General features: G+C 39.7%; 1 protein-coding gene across 14 annotated transcripts in view; it reads left to right on the forward strand.

The window, feature by feature from the left end:
* BNC2 (basonuclin zinc finger protein 2) overlaps positions 1–20,850 on the forward strand; it is a 423,886-nt gene that overhangs the window by 117,114 nt on the left and 285,922 nt on the right. For 11 of the 14 annotated variants that reach the window (XM_067041456.1, XM_067041447.1, XM_067041461.1 and 8 more), the window contains one exon: positions 13,875–14,075. The exons of the other annotated variants lie outside the window; for them this stretch is intronic. In XM_067041456.1, the coding sequence (XP_066897557.1) occupies positions 13,875–14,075 (201 nt within the window). The remainder of the gene's footprint in view (positions 1–13,874; positions 14,076–20,850) is intronic. 14 annotated transcript variants of the gene reach the window in all.

Genomic DNA, 20,850 nt, shown 5'->3' on the forward strand with positions numbered 1-20,850 from the left:
CTGTACATATAGCAGAGAGCTTGGGCACTCAAGCCATTGGATAGTTTGGAGATGTCAGATGCAAAGCATCAGTGGTGGTGGTTGTCATCTGGTCTGACTCAGGGTGTGTTTGAAATGTTTCCACTAATTTTTATTTCTCTGAGCTGTCTCCAAGGTTGGTAGGACCAGAGAAGACTATATGGAAAAGAAAGGAAACAAGTGTAGGGTTGGTTGGTGCTCTTTGTATTTTCAATAACCAAGACACTTTTCGGGTCCCAGAAATTTTCAGGTCCCCTTCTCACGCATGAGGCCTGTGCTTCCTTCTAACAGGACACTTGAGGGAGCTGGGATGTTTCCATCCCTCATGCAGTGAGTGCGCTAGTCTTCTCCTTCAGGTACAATTTCCAGTGAAATAGTAGCTTGTAAGTATTCAGAAGTTAGTTTATTGACTCTTATTGCACTTCTGAGCACCTAATAAATAATTTATTAGTCTGATGGATATGTGGCTACCTAACTATGGGTCATGAAATATGCACTATTCTTCTAATACACTGTAGGGAGACCTGTTTATAAAGTATTTAGTATTGGTTTTATAATGCACCGTTGACAACAGAAGACCACGAAGCTCAAAGATCAATCTCATTTTGGCCCACAGTAGTAAAGCTGCTTTATAAAGCTCTGTGACAGGTCACTTAGACAGTGGTCCTCACAGAAGGGACTCTATTAGGAAGGTGGTCTGGAGTGGCTGCGAGCACAGCGGATGAATGTCTTTGTCCAGGTCCCTGAGGTGACTGTTTGGTGGTTGCTGATGTTGGCCAGGTGTTGGAACTCAGCATTTCTCAGTTCTCTATGGGGAATCTGGACTGAGAGTGCCCCGAGAGTGCTAATGCAACCACCACTGATTGTGCAGAGAGCTGGGGTGACTTTGGCCCACAGTTGCAATTCTGGAGACCTGGATTGCAGGAAGGAGTGGGTCTAAGCTTTCCTCAGCTTTCTCTCGTGCTTGCTGATGAAGTGACATTGTTCCACATCTCCCAGGCCTTCATTCAAGTCACAGATGTGACACAGCATAACTTAAAAAAAACTTTTTTAATATAGTTGATTTACAATGTTGTGTTAGTTTCAGATGTACAGCAAAGTGATTTAGTTATACAGGTATCCACTCTTTTTTAGTTTCTATTCCCATATAGGTCATTACAGAGTATTGAGTAGAGTTCCCTGTGCTGTACAGCAGGTTCTTATTAGTTATCTATTTATATATAGTAGTGTGTATGTGTCAATCCTAATCTACCAATTTATCCCTCCCCCACTTTACCGCCTGTTAACCGTAAGTTTATTTTCTACATCTGTAACTCGGCTTCTGTTTTGTAGATAAGTTCATTTGTACCTTTTTTGTTTTAGATTCTACTTTTATAAGCGATATCATAAGATATTTGTCTTTGTCTGACTTCACTCAGTATAACAATCTCTAGGTCTGTCCATGTTGCTGCAGATGGCATTATTTTGTTCTTTTTCATGGTTAATATTCCATTGTATACATGTACCACATCTTCTTTATCCATTCCTCTGTTGTTGGACATTTAGGTTGCTTCCATGTCCTGGCTATCGTAAATAGTGCTGCAATGAACATTGAGGTGCGTGTAACTCTTGTTGGTGGGCATGTAAACTGGTACAGCCACTATGGAGAACAGTATGGAGTTTCCTTAAAAAACTAAAAATAGAGCTACCATATATATGATCCAGCAATCCCACTCCTGGGCATATATCCAGAGAATGCATAACGTTTTTTGATTTTTGTTTGCTTTGGGGAATTTCATTGGCCAGAAAGAAGTTCATAGATATTTAAAAAATCCTACCTAGTAAACACTTAGATTTGGGGGACATCTAAATAAAAATTAAATAATTTCATCCAAAAGTCAATTCTCAGTGTTTCACTTTCTTGATAAGAACTAAATCCTGTAAGAATGCTATGAGGTAAAGAAATACAGTGTATTATTGCATGTCAGGGTGTACGTTTCAAACAAGGCCTTTTTCAGTTTTGCATTAAGAGCTCCGTGTTGCTTCTAAGTATTCTACTTCCCAGATGGGAATTGGGAGCTACACTTTCGTGAACCCAGTCCACTTGCTTGTGAGTTTTAAAGGAACCAAGCCTGAGTCCTTTCTGCAGTTTGCCATTTCTTTTATTCATTTCTCATTGATTCAGAGTTTCATGTTACCCTCTCCAATTGGACCAAACCCTTTCTACTCTCTGTTGGTCCTTGATTTCTTCCTGTCCTGTCTCTCTAAGCAAGTGTCCTCATCTTTCCTGAGATGGTCATGTCCTTTGTGTAGCTATCATTTATTGAGCATTTACTATGTGTTAAGCACTCTGTTAGGCCCTGGATTACCAAAGATAGATAAAACTCTCTTACTTTCAACAAGTGAAAAGCTTAATGGGGGAGATGGATAGTAAATTGGCTTTCTACATGAGCACTTTTGAGATATATATATTTTTTAACCACAGGATTTTTTTCTCTTCTTACCCTGGTTTCTGAGAAAAAATTTTTTCTTCTCCCTTCAAGGGTACCCGTTTCATTTGTGCTCTTGATCGCATTCTCTCCTAGAACCCTTTTCTTAATCATTTTCCCTCTGGCTTAGGTCTTCAGTATCCTTTTCTCCCCTTGCTTTGTCCCCTTTGCCTGTGATACTTTTTCTTCCCTGTTGTGAGAAACAAGCAATCAACACACTAACGCAACTTCTCCCAGGCCCTGCAAACTCTCAGACCACCTTTCTCTTACTTTACTTGCTTTCTTTGCAGAATTTCTCCATAGAATGTTTGCCCTTTTCTGCCTCCTTGTCTTTGTACTTTGCTTACTTCTTCACTTCTTTCCAGTCTAGATCCTCTAACTTCTATACCCATCTGCCCACTAAGACATCTCTCTTAGGACACAAAATATACTTATAAAATATCGCAACCACAGATATATATAACGAATGGGATAATGAACACCCATTTATTGAAGCTTAAGAACTAATAATGTACAAATACATCTGAAGCCCTGGGTTAACATCCCAATTACATTGTAGCCACTGCCATTTCCTCTATCCAATACCTGCCCTCCCATCCTCAAGCAGGATTCTGATTTTGGTATTTATCGTTCGCATGCATTTTGTTTTGCTCTTATTACATTTACTGCTACTTATTACGGTACTTGGTTTTACTACACTCTAAATGTAGCATTGTTTCTTAGAGCATTTAAAACTCTCTGAACTCTGACTTCTCTCGCCATTGAGAACACTGGGCAGTCACAGTGGCCCTGTCCATGCTGCTCCTTCTGTGTTCTCCCACAGTCACTGTAGGTATCCCCCAAGATGCTAACTTTGGCCACTTTCTTATACCTATTGTGTCACTTCTCCATTGATGATTCTCAGGTCCAATAACTACAGTGTCAACCTATTTTCTGAATGTTTCCAGTTGCCTAGTCACCAGGCAAACAGACCTACTGTTTTCTCAAACTGAGCTTACTGTATATGCCCACCAACTCGTTCGTTCCCATGTCTGTTGAGAGTGCTACCAGTTTCCTGTGCTCAGAATATCAGAGCTTCAGTGTCATCTTTGGCTCTTCTCATTTGTTGCACGCATCAGTCATTCTTGTCTCCTGGATTTTATCTCCATGTTGTATCTTGCTCTCTTTTCCCCAGCCCTATTTCCTGTAGTCTTTTTACCCAGATTGTTTTAATAGCTATCCTAATTGGTATCTTTGCTTCTGTCTTTTCACACTTCAGTCCGTCCGTCATGCTGTTGCCAGATAAATCCTCTTCAAGTACAGTAATGATCATACTGTGCTGCTGTTGAGAAGCTTTCAGCAGTCTTGACTGTTGATGGATAACAGGATAAATAGCAACTCTTCCTAGTGACATAGAGGACCCTTCCCATTGTAATAGTTCCCACTGACCAGTCTACCCCTCTCATTCATCATCGCTCTACACAGATTCCACCTTAACGTTCTAGTCCAACTGGACCACTTCTTTAGGATGTCTCCTTTCCATTGGCCTCGGTACTCTGATTCAATTTTTGACAGCTCTCACTTCTCTACTTACTTTTTTTTTTTTTTTGGCTGTGCCATATGGCATGTGGGATCTTAGTTCCCCGACCAGGAATCAAACCCACATCCCCTGCGTTGCAAGCACAGAATCTCAACCACTGGACCACCAGGGAAGTCGAATGGACCACTTCTTTAGGAAAATTATCAGTTCTTAAGTTCCAGTGCACATGCTGCTTCTGCTTAGAAACTTTCTCTTCCCATACCAGCTGGAAGGAATCTCCTTTTCTTAAGTCCTACACAGTTTGGCTGCTACCTCTACTTATCACGTTGTTTTATTAAGGTTGTTTTTGTACATGGCTTATCTGTACTAGATTATAGATCTGGCTTATCTGTACTAGATTGTATCTGGCTTATCTGTACTAGATTGTAAACTTCTCAAGAGCAGGGACTATGTTTTAACTCGAGTGTTCCCCACACCTTCTTGTAGTTGGCAAGTAGGGCTTTGATCAGCATTCCCTAACAGTGGCTAAAAGTGCTTAGTTTAAAATATGTCTTTATAACACATGGAAGAAAAGGGAACTAAAAACTGAGCTAGTCAGGGCAAAAGTGTATACCTTGTGTATACCTTATCAATCAGCAGATTATTCACTTCTTCTTCCCACTTGGTTACTTCCATTCTCTCCAGGACTTGTTTAATGGTTGGCTGCTGTCAGCCTTAGAGACTATTAACTCTTTTTTTTTTTTTTTTCCTGGTACACGGGCCTCTCACTATTGTGGCCTCTCCCGTGGCGGATCACAGGCTCCGGATGCGCAGGCTCAGCGGCCATGGCTCATGGGCCCAGCCGCTCCGTGGCATGTGGGATCTTCCCGGACCGGGGCACGAACCCATGTCCCCTGCATCGGCAGGCGGACTCTCAACCACTACGCCACCAGGGAAGCACGAGACTATTAACTCTTAAAAAGTGTTTAGGTGGTCAGAGGAGTGGATTTGCAATTGTTTTTGGTTTTTTTTTTTTTTTTTTTTGACCCGTTTTAATGTACTGTCTCCAAATAATACTGTCTGCAGAGTATGTGTAATTTCCTCCCCAGTCTCTCAGCAGGCATGCCTAGCACCCACTCCAAATAGCCATAGTCACAAGTCAGAGGATAGGCTTAACGAGCAGGGCAGGCAAGCACCTTTCAGGATCCCCTGTTGTGGGGTAGATGCTGCTCAAGTTGAGGTGTGTTCAAGCCTCTTGGATACACTCCCATTCTGGCACCGCCTAGGTAAGGTATCTCTCACCTAAATATCGTCTCCCTCCCTTTTACTGTCTTTCACACTCATCACCATTTTGTGAAACTCAGGTATTTGCTTGATCCCTCACACTTATCACCTTTAAAGAAATCATTGCAAGCAGTACATTTGGTGGCAGTTACGTGAATGATTTGTGACTGTGATAAAGTATCTGCCTTCGTCTGCCCCTTCTCTTTTCTCTCCCACTCCCCCCTTAGTTTTTCTTTTCCCTCCCTTTTTTCTTTCTTTTACATAGTTCTAATTTATTGTTTTCACTGTTTTTACTAGCAGTACCATTCACAGTAGCAGTAGTAAACTTTTAGAACCGAAGTATAACATGCATACAGAAAAGTGTACAAATCATAAGGGTATACGGCTTGGTGAATATTTACACAGTGATCATACCCAGAACCACCAATGAGATGGAGATACAGGACATCACCTGGACCTCAGCAGCTTTCCTGTGCCTCTTGTAGTCACTACTCCCCACTGAAGGTCATCACTATTCAGAACTAAGTTACCCATGAAGTCTTCCTATTTTTAATATGCTGTTAATGAGTTTCTGGCATCTTCTGAGTTCCTTAATTTTGAAAACAATCTTCAGGTTTATTCAGATTTGCTTTGTTTCAACATTTTTTTCATTTAAATAAGTATATCTGTCTATCTATCTATCTATATGAAATAGCCTCTATGGTTTTCCGAAGATTATGAAACTTCACATATACTAGTATTTCACTATTTTTTTTTTTTTTTTTTTTTTTTTGCGGTATGCGGGCCTCTCACTGTTGTGGCCTCTCCCGTTGCGGAGCACAGGCTCCGGACGCACAGGCTCAGCGGCCATGGCTCACGGGCCCAGCCGCTCCGCGGCATGTGGGATCCTCCCGGACCAGGGCACGAACCCGTGTCCCCTGCCTCGGCAGGCGGATTCTCAACCACTGCGCCACCAGGGAAGCCCGTATTTCACTTTTTAAACTTATTTTTTAAGTTTGTGAATTTCATTTAAGAGGGTACCATCAGCAGAGTTGCTTTTTTCTGTGACAGCTCTAAAAGCAGTGTTGGATTAACTGGGTGCCTACGAACTATTATTATGATAAGTTCTTGGGTCTGCAGACTTTAGAAGGAAGTAAATAGAGAAATTAGCATTACCTTTACAGTCCTTGTAGCTCTTCATGGTCAGACAAAACTAATTGCCTGCTGTATGCTCCCCAGCCTGTTTTTTGATGCTCATTTAAGGAAACACGTTGCTGGTTGTTTTCCTCTAGACTTTCTCATAAAACATGAACTTTACATTATGGTAGGAAGAAGCCATTGTCACTGTTCATAGCTGAGAAAAGATGAATAAAGTCACTTTTCTGTCTTTAAGCCAAAACAGGGTAGGTAAAATATTTCATTTTTTTGGAGGCTCGAGATTCATGCCAACCTCAGATGCTTTTACATCTGCAAATGTTCTGATTCTAAGGATTCATCATTTCCCTAACATTTTATAAACTACCTCATCTACCACAGCCTACCCAAGTTCTCTTTAAATTTTTTTTAGAGCGTATCAAGGTATTATGGCATTTGGATATATCCCTGAAAACACATCCTTGATGTGTTTCTCTGAAATTGAGGCCCTGATTAGGCTGTCAGCAGATGCTGTATCACATTGATTTGTGCCAGTTGGTACAGAGACAAGTGTCAACCAGAGCGGTTTCTCCCTTTTGCCATAGAAGGATGAAGTGTTTAGGTAGTATTTGCTTATGGGGGATGTTCCTGCCACTGCTGAAAGTGATTTAAATCTCTGTCATATTCAAGCTTAATTTTAGGAGGCCTGTTTTCCCCATAGTCTGAGATCACATTATGATGTTTTCAGTGCACAAGCTTCTCCCTCAGTGTAGCTGATCAATTTTTTTTGGTACAGCAGTTATTATTGTTGTTATTTTTTGGTCATGCGCTCTCATGTGGTATTCCTGTGAGTAAACACTAGAGCATTTAGTACCCATGATGCTTTGGCAAAAAACAAACTAACCAAAAATTAAAGGTATGCCTGCGTTTCTTGTCCCCTGAAATCCTCAAGTTATTCTGGCTGAGATTTCTATATATTGAAATGCCCAGCGCAGGCTGCCAGAGCTGTCTGGAGAAGGTGTAGTTGTAAACGGTTGTAAATTGTAACATGTACAATTTTAACACAGACTCTCGTAGAGGAGAGGGGGGCCAGTGATTGAGACTGGCAATCCAAGGGTACAACACCATTTTTTTTCCTCCTTCATTTGAATCTATAAAGATCCTTAACTGCATTTTGAATTGGTTAATCCATGAGCTGTCAGCCCAAATTTATGTCCCAGAATTTGAGAGAATAAGCAATAGGATTGATGTCTCCAAAGAGGAAGATTTATAGAAGAATACAGGTGCATAGTTCAGTCCATTCATACACAAGCGGGCACAGGGTTAGATTCAGTAGTTGCAGCATGCATCATCCTTTTAATCTGGATTAAAGGTGGCTGCATTCAGGTGTGCCTAGGTCATCTGGTAAATTGAGACACGAATGAGAATTGTTAACTAAGAAAAGTTTTCCGGTTTCCTTAAAATTTAAATGCAGGGATCCAACTAGTAGAATCCAAAAATTTTCTTCAAGATCATCAGACTTTGCTTCTGTAGAACAATTGGCGGTTGAAAGAGGGGTACTTCAACTCTTAAAAGGCTGTTAATGGAAGGAAATTAGGAGCCAGTGGAGAGTGGGAGATGTAGGTGTGATAGGTGAATCCCCTTCAAGGGTAGAGATGTGTTCATATCTGAACTCTATCTTAAAAGCTGCTTTTTAATCTCCCTTCCTTCCTTTCCCCCCAAACATGCAGGCAGACTAGAGTAATAGTTCATCTTTTTATATGTTTTTTTTTGGGGGGAGGGGTGAATTTTCACTGTCTTTGCATCAAATGACCTATATGACTCAAGGGAAAACAGGCAGCTTAGATTATGATATAATTATTCACAAAGGGGAAACCTCAGTGGAAATTATTGTTTTACGTTTTCTCTATTCTTTATAGCGAGTCAAAGAATTTTCCCCCTTAGCCTCACATAGAAAATGAAACTTTACACAATAAAAAGTAGGGATGGCAGGTCTCAAAGGGGAAAAAGGTTGCTGTCAACTTTTTTTCTCTGGAATATGGAAATTTGGGTGGATTATCTGTTCAGAGGAGGTTTCCTTTATTAATTCTTTTTCCTTTTTACACTTAAGACATCTGTTAACATTTCACACAGCCGAACAGATGTTGCAAAGCAAGTCCCATACTTTGTTCTCAAGAAAAATGACTTTTCCTCAATTGGTTCCCCCACCTCTGTGACTGTGCCTAGCCTGCTGCTTCTGCATAATTTGCATATATTAAGTTATATACCTTAATGCCATACAAATTTGTAGCTTCAGCATTCTTTTTATACTGTAAAGTGTGATTTGATTAGAAACTAGTTTACATGTTGAGAGGTCATAACATTTAAAAAATCTCCGTTGAGAATGGCAGCCTAATTCCACAGATAGGATTGGATAGCCAATTATTGAATATTTTTCTCTATAAAATATGTGAAGTACAAAAGCTTGAGTTGTTTTGCCACAAGGAAGTGCTGATTGTCATGCGATGTGGAGCGTCATTTTTATTATTTTGGCAAGAACAGGGACAGTTTTGTCTTGACAAGCCATTAGATGAATACCAGCTTGTGTCACATGAAAAACCACTGATCTTTAACCCAGCTCTGTACTTAACCAAGCCTTGAAAATGAATAGTGAATAAAAGAAAAGCAAAGGCCAGTTTACTGTCATTACAGATTACAGAATCTGTTAACAGCTGCTGAACTGAACCCAGGGAATTACAGGTATTGTTCCGTGAACCAGCAGAAGTCCTACAGATGCTTGTTAAACTGTGTATATAAATTGTACATTTATTTGATATTTGCTTAGGATTTACATTGTTGGAAACATAGCTAGAAAAAAGGAAAATCCTTGAGTAACTTCTCAGTGTACTAAATGTATGCCTTTATCACAAAACCATATATATTTATATGAAACTATCTCAGTGACGCTTCCTTACCTCCACTTATGGAACTTATTTTAAGAAAGCAATGTGCCTTTAAAGGAATTATAATAAGTATCAAAAAGAATAGAAAATGTATGCAATCCCCACCCCCTCAAAAAAACAACCCACATACAAACACGCAAAACAAAATCCTTCGCTCATTTGTTTCTTCAAGGTGTTCATTGTGGCTAATATCTGCACCAACGAGTGATTTTTTTTTTTTTTTAATGGAGGGTAAAACGTAACGCACCTCAATACCCAAATATTGAAAAGATCAGTAACATTTACAACAGTCAGTTGTGGGAATTATTGCTTACAGAGCTAACAAAAAAGAACACACTTTCTTACCCTGCTGGTGGAATTGCATTGTGCCTCCCTGTAGTCTTGTTATCCCACACTAACTGAAATGCAAATTCTTTGCAACTAATTGGATCTCATTGAGGGTACAGGCACAGTATGTAGTTATATGCAAAAAGGTTTTTAAGAATAAAATTTCTCTGTAATTACAACTTTTGATTATGATCTGAGACATTGGTATCTATAGTATAGATACCAATAGACTATAGATACCAATAGACTATTCTTTGTAGAATATCTATATCTATATATATCTAACTTTTTTACAGATTACTCAGAAACATGAGCTTTGAAATGCTTAGTAGAGTACCAGCTCAAAAGTTAGGGGAAAAATGTTTATTTACAGCAATCTATAAGTTGGATTTTATTAAAGTCCTATGAAAATAAAGATATGTTTTTTGAAATTTAGAATTTAGTATCTTAGAGACAGTACACTGAAGTCATGTTAATAGTGTAATCCTTTTCTTGGAACATTTTAAATGTGAAAACATCATAAACATCAGAAATCACTTCCCAAAGCTGTTGTCTTTGTGTTTTTTCCTTCTGTTCTCCAATCTATTTTAACACTGTAAACTTCATTTGAGTTTCTTACTTTTGTGTATTTCTGCTATATGTTGTGGTGAGGTGGAGGTATTCACATTCCCATAATATCTTTAATAACTTGGGTGCCATTTAGAGCTAGTTGTACTTCTTCCCATGGTCCATCTCTCACTATCAGTAAGGGTGGGAAAGCCAACACATAACCTTTAGGATTTGTGATTCTTTAAGTGGAAATACATGGAATCAGGAGAGCAGAAAAACAATTACTGTGTAAGTGATGCCTGCTTCTACTCCCCTAGTTTTAAGTAATTTTAATACAAATGATTCCAGAGAGTTATTCTACAATCTGCAGACTATACAGCCAATGGAAAAACTCAAAAGTCATCTTTGTACCTTGTGGGTATATATTTTTTGTACCTGTATCCTTAACATGATACAGGTGTCTTGCTTGCTAGATAGAAGATTATCCTAAGACTGAGGACTCTGCATGCTGTGTTTATAAGTGGAAGTGAGTGGCAAGTTCTAGAGGAGTCAAATTTGTATTTTGAAAACTGGATTTAAAAATGAATGTTTGAAAAAAAAAGAATGTTTGAAACTTAAAATCTGTAAAGCACAGCATGTGTATATGCTAGAGGTTTTTGTTTTAGTTGACTCGTTCATTCATTTCTTGCTAAGTCTGGGTTAATTGTTGTGTCATTGTAATAAAGCTTGTCTTCTTTGTAGACTGTTCTTAGAAACAAGTTAAAATTTTGTTTGTTCAAATCCATTTAGCAGGTGCAGAATTGCATGGTAGAGTTGTAGGTAAAAAAAAAAAAATTTTTTTTTAAACCGTAAAAAGATAACCTGGTGCTTTTGAGGCTTGTGCCTTGGCAGTAATGTGCCGGATACACGTTATACTGTAGACCTGTTTCATCTAGAGCAACCCAAGCTTTGCTCTCTGAAAGAGCTCAGTTTGCCTACTCTGGGTAGCATTTTGTCAGACGACTGCTGGCCAGGCAGACTCGATTTGGATGTATTAGCTAGTCAGCCTAATAACCCTGTACAGACTGTATTGATTTTCTAGGAGAGAGTTTATGAACTAAATAAACTTGGGGTTGGTGTCTTAATAAACTGCTTCTCTCAGTCTGTCACATTTAGTTACGGAGCTGTGCAGTTTAGGGGGAAAAAAGGCTAATTCTGTTACAGATTGTTCACAGCAGGGTCTCCAAATTAGCCCTTTGTTTTGTAATGCCACCTTGCTTGGGCTCGCTTTGAGCACATTTCTCAGTTTTGCCCTAATGAGTTGCAACACTGATAATGTGGCTGATGATCTTTCATTGATTTCACTATCACTTGCTTGTCTGGTAATTGATCCGTTGCTGAGCCTCTAGTTAATTATATCGGCTTTGACATGGCCCAGTCCACGGGGAATTTCAAGTCTTGCAGAATAACAGTTTTAATAAAAGAGTCTATTACTGCAGGTTTTTGCTGCTGCATGCCAGTTGATTTTTGTGGTGTGTGTGTGTGTGTGTGTGTGTGTGTGTGTGTGTGTGTGTGTGGTTGAGAAGGGGATACCTGGGAAAGGAGAGGACCACAGGACTGAGAGAAAGGAGGGGTGGGGTCTGGAAGAAGGGGAAGAGGGAGTGAAGGAGACAAGGAAGGAGGGGGAGCTGAGAGGGTGAAAGCAGGAGAGCCAGAAGCACGCTAGAGAGAACACGCAAAGCGATACAACAGAGCCTGCAAGGAGCGAGGAGGAAGCTTGCTATTGACAGTGTCCTTAAGCCTCCCACAAATAACAGCCATTAGTGGGAAGGTCGGGAGCTGAGCATGCAGCTTGACTGAGGCACTGAGTGCCACTTCAGAAATCAAGAGGCTAGCAAATTTTAGAGGGAGTTTAAGTGGGTAATAGCTAGCTGTAAAGGTACAGTCACTGTTGACAGTTGACTCACAGGGTCTTTTTCCTGCCCTCCCCCCAATAATATTTTTATTGACCACAGGTGGACTTAATATATTTTAGGGCAACAATTCTTTGGGTTCTTGTTTGTTTCTTTTCAGATATTGAATTTGCTGCTTTTGATACTTGTTTTGTGCTTAATGGTGGTGAACCGGAGGGAAGTTTAACAGAAAAGCTTTCAGGAGATGTCGGTTCTAGAGGGGAAGGCACATTTGTGTCAACACAGTGCACGTTTTCTCATCTTTTCTCATTGTCCACTAATGACACCGAGCTGCCACGGAAGCTCTTCTGTTTCTTTTGTTGTTTCAGAGAGTAAGGTTTATTGTTATTCTTGAGTTAAGAAAGAGGAAGGAGAGTGGTACATTTGTCCTCGGTATTTGTAGGTGGTTGAAGATTAATGTGCCTTACATTTTAAGTTTAGGAAGGATGGCTTTTTCCTGTTGACTACTTTTATGAGATGACATGAATTTAGCTTTCCATTTTGGAGTTACTGCTTATGTACAGTGCATTTTGTTCAGTTCTGCTTTTCCATCAATAAGGTAGATAAATATGATCTAATAAATAGATGTTTTGTTTTAAACCTGGTTTAATTACAAATATGACATGCTATTGAGGTTATATTTCATCAGACCGGAAAAACGTTATAGAATTTTCCATGGAGATCTTGAATGAAAAATGGAGTTTTTATATTCATTACTTTTTACCTGAAATGGGATGGCTTTTTTTCTTCATCTTTTTCTTTTTTTATGATTTGAAAGGATACTGTAGAGGCTTCATCCAGGAACTTTAACAAAGGATTTTTTTTTCTACTTTTGAGCTTTAAGAAAAGGTACACTTTTTTCCTTTCCCATTCAGTTTCTTATTGTTCAACATCCAATTGAGTAATTAATGCCCTGAGGTAACTGGGTAATAAATAGTGTGGATTTATTTTGCAGATGTTTATTGTGCATCTTCTATGTTCAAAAAACTGCTAGGTTTATTTATTTACCTTTTAGAGTGTAAGGTGACGTCTCTATGTATATTATTTTCTCTAGAAGTTTATATGTGGTTATAAATAGCCCAGCACATACTGTATGACTTAGGAGCTAACATTTAGACAACACCTAAGCCAACTTCACATTCTCTTATAGCTGAATATTTTTCTTTCTTCCAGTGTAATTAGGGGAAAAAATGTTTTTAAGCCTAGCAGTTTACAAATGTTAAAGCAAAGACTGATGTCAGATATTGCATGCTATACCCGAAAGCATTGTTGGGAAAAATTCCCTGGGAAGGGCCCCAGTCTCTCCTTGCCCCGTGGACCGTCCCTGATCATGGTGCTGCTTGGAGTGTGCATAAGTGCGTATCTCTCTATCCGTGTGTCTGGAGAGGGGTTAGTGCAGGGTGTCATTTAGTGCCTGACAGTGGAACAGTGTAGTTGACTCTTAGCTCTGCTATCCAATGACATGCAGTAGCTGAGAGTTTGAAGCTGATGGTTGGGTCTCCAGTGCTGCTTGCACACCTGACAGGCAGCTGTTAAACCGAGCAAAGGCAAGCTCGGGGAGTCACAATCTATGCATAAATGATAGGGGTATCTGTGCAGAAGGTGCGAAAGAAGCTCTGACCCCCTCCTTCCCCCAAATCTCCCCCTTCCCCAGTGAAATGCACAGTTCAGCCAGCTTCTTAACTACACTACACTCCTGCTACTGGCTGCCAAGAGGCTCAAAAAATCCACCTTCACTTTTCAGTCAGAAGAGGCAGAAGTGGATGTGAGAGAAAGAGAGACACAGAGAGACAGAGAGCCAAAGAGGGCAAGAGACTTGACTTTAAGAGACTGCTGTACTGACAACTCCATGCAGTTCGGAACCAGAACGACTCCGGCTGAACCAGGGTTCATGGGGACATGGCAAAACGCTGATACTAACCTCTTATTCAGAATGTCCCAACAGGTAAGTTACTTTCTTTCTTTCTTTTTTTTTTTTTTTTTTTTTTTTAAAAGGAAACCTTGAATTGTTATGTGCAATTTTGTTTCTGGTATTTTCCTTACTAAACATTTTTGAATTGTGATCACTCCGTAGTTGGGTTCTGTTATGTCATAACTGTGTTATTGGAATGTGCAGGGTTACTTCACGGCTTCCCTAAGGGCTACTTACAAGAAAAGGGGGGAAAGGATACCGAAGTAAAAGAAAGCAAAGGCATCTGTGGCAAAGTTTCACAGTCCAGCCTGGGTCCTGGGTCAGGGGAAGACTTCATTTATTTCTTTGTTTTCTGTTAAAAATTAAAAACAACCACACACACCCCCCCCCATGTTATCTTTCTATCTGCATTAATCACTTCATCCAAGTGGCTGCTGTCTCGGAGTAGGTTTACCAACCCCACAGCCATAAAATGCAGGGGTCCCTCGGCCCTGCCCGACGGACTTCCCGGGGCTGGAAGCGGCTCGACTCAGACCCGGCCCGGGAGAGGATACTGCGCAAGAGCCGCTGGCAGCGCCGAGGGGCGCGGGCGGAGGCGGCGTGTGTGGCGGGCTGAGCCACCGGCGGTCCCACTTCCTCCGTGCCGCCGCCGCTGCCGCTTCCTCCGCGCTCGCCCTTCGCTCCCGCAGCACCCGCTTGGCTCCCGCCCGCCCACCGGCCGACGCACTCACACTCGGGCAGCCTCGGCGTCCTCCCCAGAGCCGTCCTCCAGCTGGCCGGCTGCACCGCCGCTGGCTCTGCGGGGAGAGCCGACGTGTCCGCGCGAGGCCGCCGGCGACTGCTCATTAATCAGCGGAGTCCGCGGCTCGTACCACGTACCGTGCGCTCGGTGGTACCTACGCGCCCCGCGCGCCCGGCTCCTCTTGCACAATCACTGGCTCTGCGGCTCCGAGGGGGAGCGAGGGGGAGAGGAAGCGAAGGGAAACAACCCAGAAACTTTCATCTTGGACTGTGCTCAAGCGAGGGAGGGAAGTTCCCTGGTGCCTCCCTCCCAGACACGTCTTTTCAAAAGCCTCCGCAAGCAAGAGTTAGTATGATACTACCCTCCGCACAGCACGAAAGTATTACTGACGAGTTCACTGGGATTTTAAGTAGATGGAGGTCGTTAGAAAATGGATAGTGCTCCACTCATTAAAAAAAAAATACTGCAGCTGCGTTCTTTTTTTAAAAACCTATTTTGTTTATAGGAGTTCATGAGAACTAAATGCTTTATTCAGTTAATTCAATTTTTAAAGTATTGGTAAAGAAGGAAAGAAAGCAGTTTGCCAGGCTGGAGACTACCGCAAGTTTAGAAATACATCTGCGAAAGATAGTGCAGAGAGCTAGGGCTTTGCAGCATTTAGCTAGCGAACAGCTGTATCACACAGTTCTAGATAGGATAAATGCATTTGAATAAGGTGTATTTTGACATATCCTGTAGAGGGACCCTGATTACTGCTGATACAGTAAGCTGGGATTTAAATGCAATCAACACAAACCCAATATGCAACTCTTTATGTGCAATTTCCCATTCTTGCAAGTTAAAAAGTTCATTTCTTCCCAGAGATACTCCTTGGAGTTGCCTAGTGCTTTGAGAGGTGTACTTCTGAGGCACGTCCCTGCCTGGGTGGCTCTTTTCGTGGTTGGAACACAGAGTGTGTTTTCACTGACCTTAGGACCAAATAACTTGTTCTGGCACTTTAAAAATTAGATGTCATCTTCAGGGTTTTCTTGAGTTTGTGGAGGTCGTGTGTGTGTGTGTGTGTGTGTGTGTGTGTGTGTGTGTGTGTGTTTTGAAAGGGAAGATTGGTTTAGGTCTCCCTCTAGCTAGAAAAGAGTTAATAAAAACAGATAGAGATAATGATCAATTGATAAATGGCTATTGAACCACATAGATGGTGTTAGATTGCTTCTTTGGCACTAGCCCATTTCCAAGTAGATTTGAATCTAAGGAGACTTTAAGTCGTGGAAAACATTTTAGCTAAAAAACAAAAGTAAATTATATAAATGATGGATCAAAGTTAGGAAAATAAATTGAAATCACTCAGAGACAGAAACTTGTACAGCTAAGCCATTATGATGTCTTTGATCCAGCTGTTTCACTCTGTGGGTGTATAAAAATCTCTTCTGTGTGTACCTATGTGCATGTATGTGTGAAAGTGAGCATCAGTGATTATATGAAAAGAGTAGAAATATAGGGAAGTGATTTATACATTATGGGTGCTGTATGAAACTATATAATATTAATTATACTATTTACTAAACAGAGTAGTACAATAAAGGGAGAAAAATCACAATTTAAAAAAGTGTAGTGATTTCACTATATTTTATATATTTTCTTTATTTTTTGGTTTTGAAGTAATTGGCGACTCCCCTCCCCCTCTTTTTTCTCCTGTCATGGTTATTAAATGCTTAACGATCTCTGCATTTTTGGAAAGCATGTGAAAGAGGGTATGAGTTTACATGGTTTTTTTTCTCCTTTAGGATGACATTTTAGTTTGTATAAATATTGTGTAAACTTAAATTGAAACTGTGTAAATCTAAAAATATATGTGCTGTACATGTTTAATATGTTTATTTTCCTGACCTATAGTTCATCAGCAATGCTGATTCAGAGTGTGTGTGTGTGTGTGTGTATGTGTATGTGCCAGAGCAAGGAAGATATCTCGCGAAGCAAACAGTTTCAAGGAATACTAGTCTCAGTATACACCTTAAGCCAGCTTTTGTCTTACTGCAGGTAAAAGTTTGTCCAGTTTAATCAAGTCTGCAGAATTTTGTATTTCTAAGGCATAGAGATATTTTTTCTATATTATGATTATTTTAATTTCTAAGAAAAAATTGACTTAGCTCATGAAATGAATATAATTTATTGGGCATATTTTTTATTTCAAAGTTTTCTGTAATAAGAAAAACTGTAGAATTTACCTGACGTTTCTTTAAATATTAGAAAAGACTGACTAGAAGGTTTTAAAACTGAGTTATAGAGAATTCACCATCCGTAGTATTTAACTACAGCAAAACTTAAGAGTGCGAAATAGCTCATGAATACTGAAATTTAATATTTTAGGGTTGTATCTTCTGTGGGTAATTTAGGAAGTAGGGTTATGAAAATCCTTGTCTTTTGTTTTGTATGAGCAAAATTAGATCTGCTAATATGTAAATCTTCAGTCTGTGTAATTCTAACAAAAAAGATACCACAATCTGAAGCCAATATAGATTTGGTGGAACTAAGTCTGTTCCCCTAAAGTTTTAGATATGACAATTTGACTGCATTTTTCTGCCTCTCTACTTTTTTCTCCTGTATTTGAGTATGATGTTTTCGAAAGGGATAATATTTTTCCTTACAGACAGATATTTGGTAACCTTAAAGGGCATGACTCCTGACTTTTGTAAAGGGAGTTCTTCTTTGGGTCACTTTGATCAGTGACAGGTCGAGAATAACCAGAAACCCTTTGCTCATCTTCTCTGTTCATCTCCTAGAGTCCAGAATGTTATTTTACCCATTTTAACCTCTCAAAGTACTGTTAAAAGCACAAAATAAGGCCTGCTTTTGGAAGTTGTTGTTGTTTTTAATCAGGCTTTAAATGGCGATTTTTCGATTTCTGTAAATCTCTTGTGCATGTGAGAGAATAGCAAGTAAAATTTTTGTAGCTACCTCAAGGGATGCAATAGTCTAATATATTTTGAAATCTTTTCAGAAGTGAAACTGTAGCAGGTAAAGGGCTAGAGCCCACACTTTTACACATTACTAGAGGCATTTACCTTTTATTATTAGTGAGGTATATTTAACCTGTTTCAAATAAGATGTGGATCCCTTAATAAGGTCTCTTTTCAGACATGAGTGAAATACTAAGTTAGAATTATAAATGACTCTGTGCATCATTATGTAGTAATTTAGGATTCACCCAATGATGTAACAAAATTAACAACATAATTTCATTGTGAAACTGTGTCTTGTTAAAGAACAACTGTCTGACATTATCCTACAGTTGCTTTATTTAACTTCATGCAAATATTATTAGTAGTGACATTTTTCTATTGTGCATTAGATTGTCTCATTAGCATGATGTGTTAGTTATCACCAGAGAAATCATTTCCTAGATAGGTGAGGGGCAAACCAAGAAAGCTAAAAATTAAATCAGTGATTTACATTAATACCAGAGCGTCTGCTCACCAGAGATAGGACAGAGTCAAGCAAACTTTCTCACTAATATAAAATCTAGCCCATTTCAGAGAAATGATAAATAAAATATATTGTCAGAAACATATAATAACATTGCTGGAATCCATTTAAAAGCAGGTTTGAAATGAATTTTTCTCCCAGTAGTCTTTTAGTTCTTTTTATTCATATAGGCAAACACAGTTTCTGTTGGTTGAATCTATATTTTCAAGTGGAAATGGTGGTTTTGTCTGACTTCCTACCTGCCCCCCTGCACTGCCAAATAACTTGAATGTTTATTCATTAACAGTTTAAAAGGCACATAGACAGTGTTTCTTACAAGTCAGTTGCCTAATTGTATATCGTGGTTTGATTCTTCTTTCTAGTTTGTACAGTGCATTTTTATTCTAAACTCTATCCCACTCGTGCAGCCGTCCTGTCCCTTTTAACAGAGGATGTATATTCTTATTTAACCAGAGACCTGAGTAAAGCAGTTGATAGTTAATGGTCTTTGAAAATGACTTTCACTGCCAGGCATCATGCATCCCTAGGTTTCTGCACTTTTCTTCCTCCCTTTTTTACTCCCCTTCTTACAGTCAGTGTGTTTTAGTAATCATGTCTTACTAAAAAAGGATTAAATTGACCAAACTTACGGTCATGATGCTAAAATAAATATTTATATTATATTAGGAGGCATGTAATTTCAGCTTGTTGAATCGGTAGGCTGTTACCTCCAATTTAGTTCCCCTCTCTAATTTGAGTGATAATGTGTTTTATTTTGAAGTCTTAACTGTAGACATATGTTCACATATAATTCTTATCATCCATTCTTATAATGTAACACTAAAATAGGAATATGTGGATAATTGTTAAAATACAAATTATAGCATAGAGACAGGTACCTGTGTGCTGGCCTGTACTTTGTAAGTCTACATATAACATGCAGACTTCACTTAAACAGGTACTGTCTAATTTGTAATGCAAGGGAGGGGAAAGTAGTAGGCCTTATTTGTGGTGTGTATATACGTGTAAAAGCAGACCAGGCACAAACATATTCTCAGATGTGTATGTGGTATATATTGGTATATATTAAAAATCTGTGCACAAATTTCAAGTTTATTTTCACCACGATACATTAAGTGACTTGGAACATAGTAGGTGATCATTTTGAAATTACTTTTCTCACGTTTCTGTCATCTGCTCCCTGGGACTGTGTGTGTGTGTAATTTGTAAAGCCTTTTGCTAAGGTGAGTCCAGTAACCACAGTCGAAAAATCAATCCCTAAAGGTGCAGCTATCTTATCTCTATAATTGTAGGTATTTTTTATAATTGCATTTATGAGTGTATCTGAACACTCACTGATAAATTCTGTTGTTCATGCGTGGCTTTATGGAAATCTGATTAATGGAGTGACAGGACAGATTTGGGCTCCCACAGCAGCACATCCTCCCACTCTGCGTCAGGGTTAAGAGCCGCGGCAAATCCTCCCTAACTAATTAGATGCTGAGTAAGGCATCTCAGAGAAGTTGGGGCAAAAGTGAATGGGTCACAGCCAAAGCAGGATTGCAAGGACTCCAGTGATAGTGAAAGCGTTCAAGTTTGCCAGGTCGTTGTGACACGGGAAGCTGATTCCAAAGGAGCAGGCCGTTACAGATAGTGAGCTGGCGTCATCCACTTCAGCGAAAAACAAAAATTCTAGTGCTTCTCTCTCCCTACCTTATATGCCTGACACACACTTAAAAGTTAGATTGGGCACCTGCCTTCATCAGTCTGCAAAGCTTTCCACAGGACTTACCCTATAAACATGAATAGCTAATGACTCTGTACAGCCTAAGAGGTATTTTCTGAACTTGGGATGCTTGATTAGAATATACATACACACGCACACACATATGTATGTATGTATCAAAAGGAATGAGACAAGAAACTGGAATTTGCTTTTAGCTTGTGTCCACAATTTGAATCATTGTGTTGGGAATGAACTAGGAGTTAACTCCTTTTTTTCCCACGGAATATTGTCAGGGAACTTCGTGGTAGCAGGGAGAAGAGAGTGAATCGTGGGGTGACATTTTCAGTGAGAGAATTTTTTTCTAGGACTCCCTGCTTGTTACTGTCCAAAGAACATGGAATATAATGGTTCCAAGATTTCCTTTCATGTGAGGTTTGGAGCCTGGGTTCTGTGCGTGGAATGAATTCTTCACCATGTGAAAATCCTCTTGTCCCTCTCGTGGTATGTTTTTGCTGCTACACGACTACCCTTTTCCAGGCCTTGGTCAGAGAGAAGATTGTCTGGGGATCATAGGAAATGATTGATCTCACCCCTGTCTGCCAAAGCTGATGCCATTTTTATTTCCCAAAAAGCAGCTGGCTTCCACATTTTGCTTGGTGATCCTCGTCTACTTAAGGACCAGGGAGAGAAGGAGGAAGGGAGTCAAAAACCCTTTCAAGGAACTTTGACATCTATTTTTAAGCTTAAGAGAAATAAGGGAAAAGAGGCATAATTCAGGCATAGCAGACTTTCTGTCCTGACATACAAGCAAGACATTGTGTAGAAGAAGGAGTTTTTTCCTGTAAGATACAATTGTAAACAGGCGAAAAAAATAAGATGAA

This window comes from Kogia breviceps, chromosome 8, assembly GCF_026419965.1.
Source record: "Kogia breviceps isolate mKogBre1 chromosome 8, mKogBre1 haplotype 1, whole genome shotgun sequence".
Classification (NCBI taxonomy): domain Eukaryota; kingdom Metazoa; phylum Chordata; class Mammalia; order Artiodactyla; family Physeteridae; genus Kogia; species Kogia breviceps.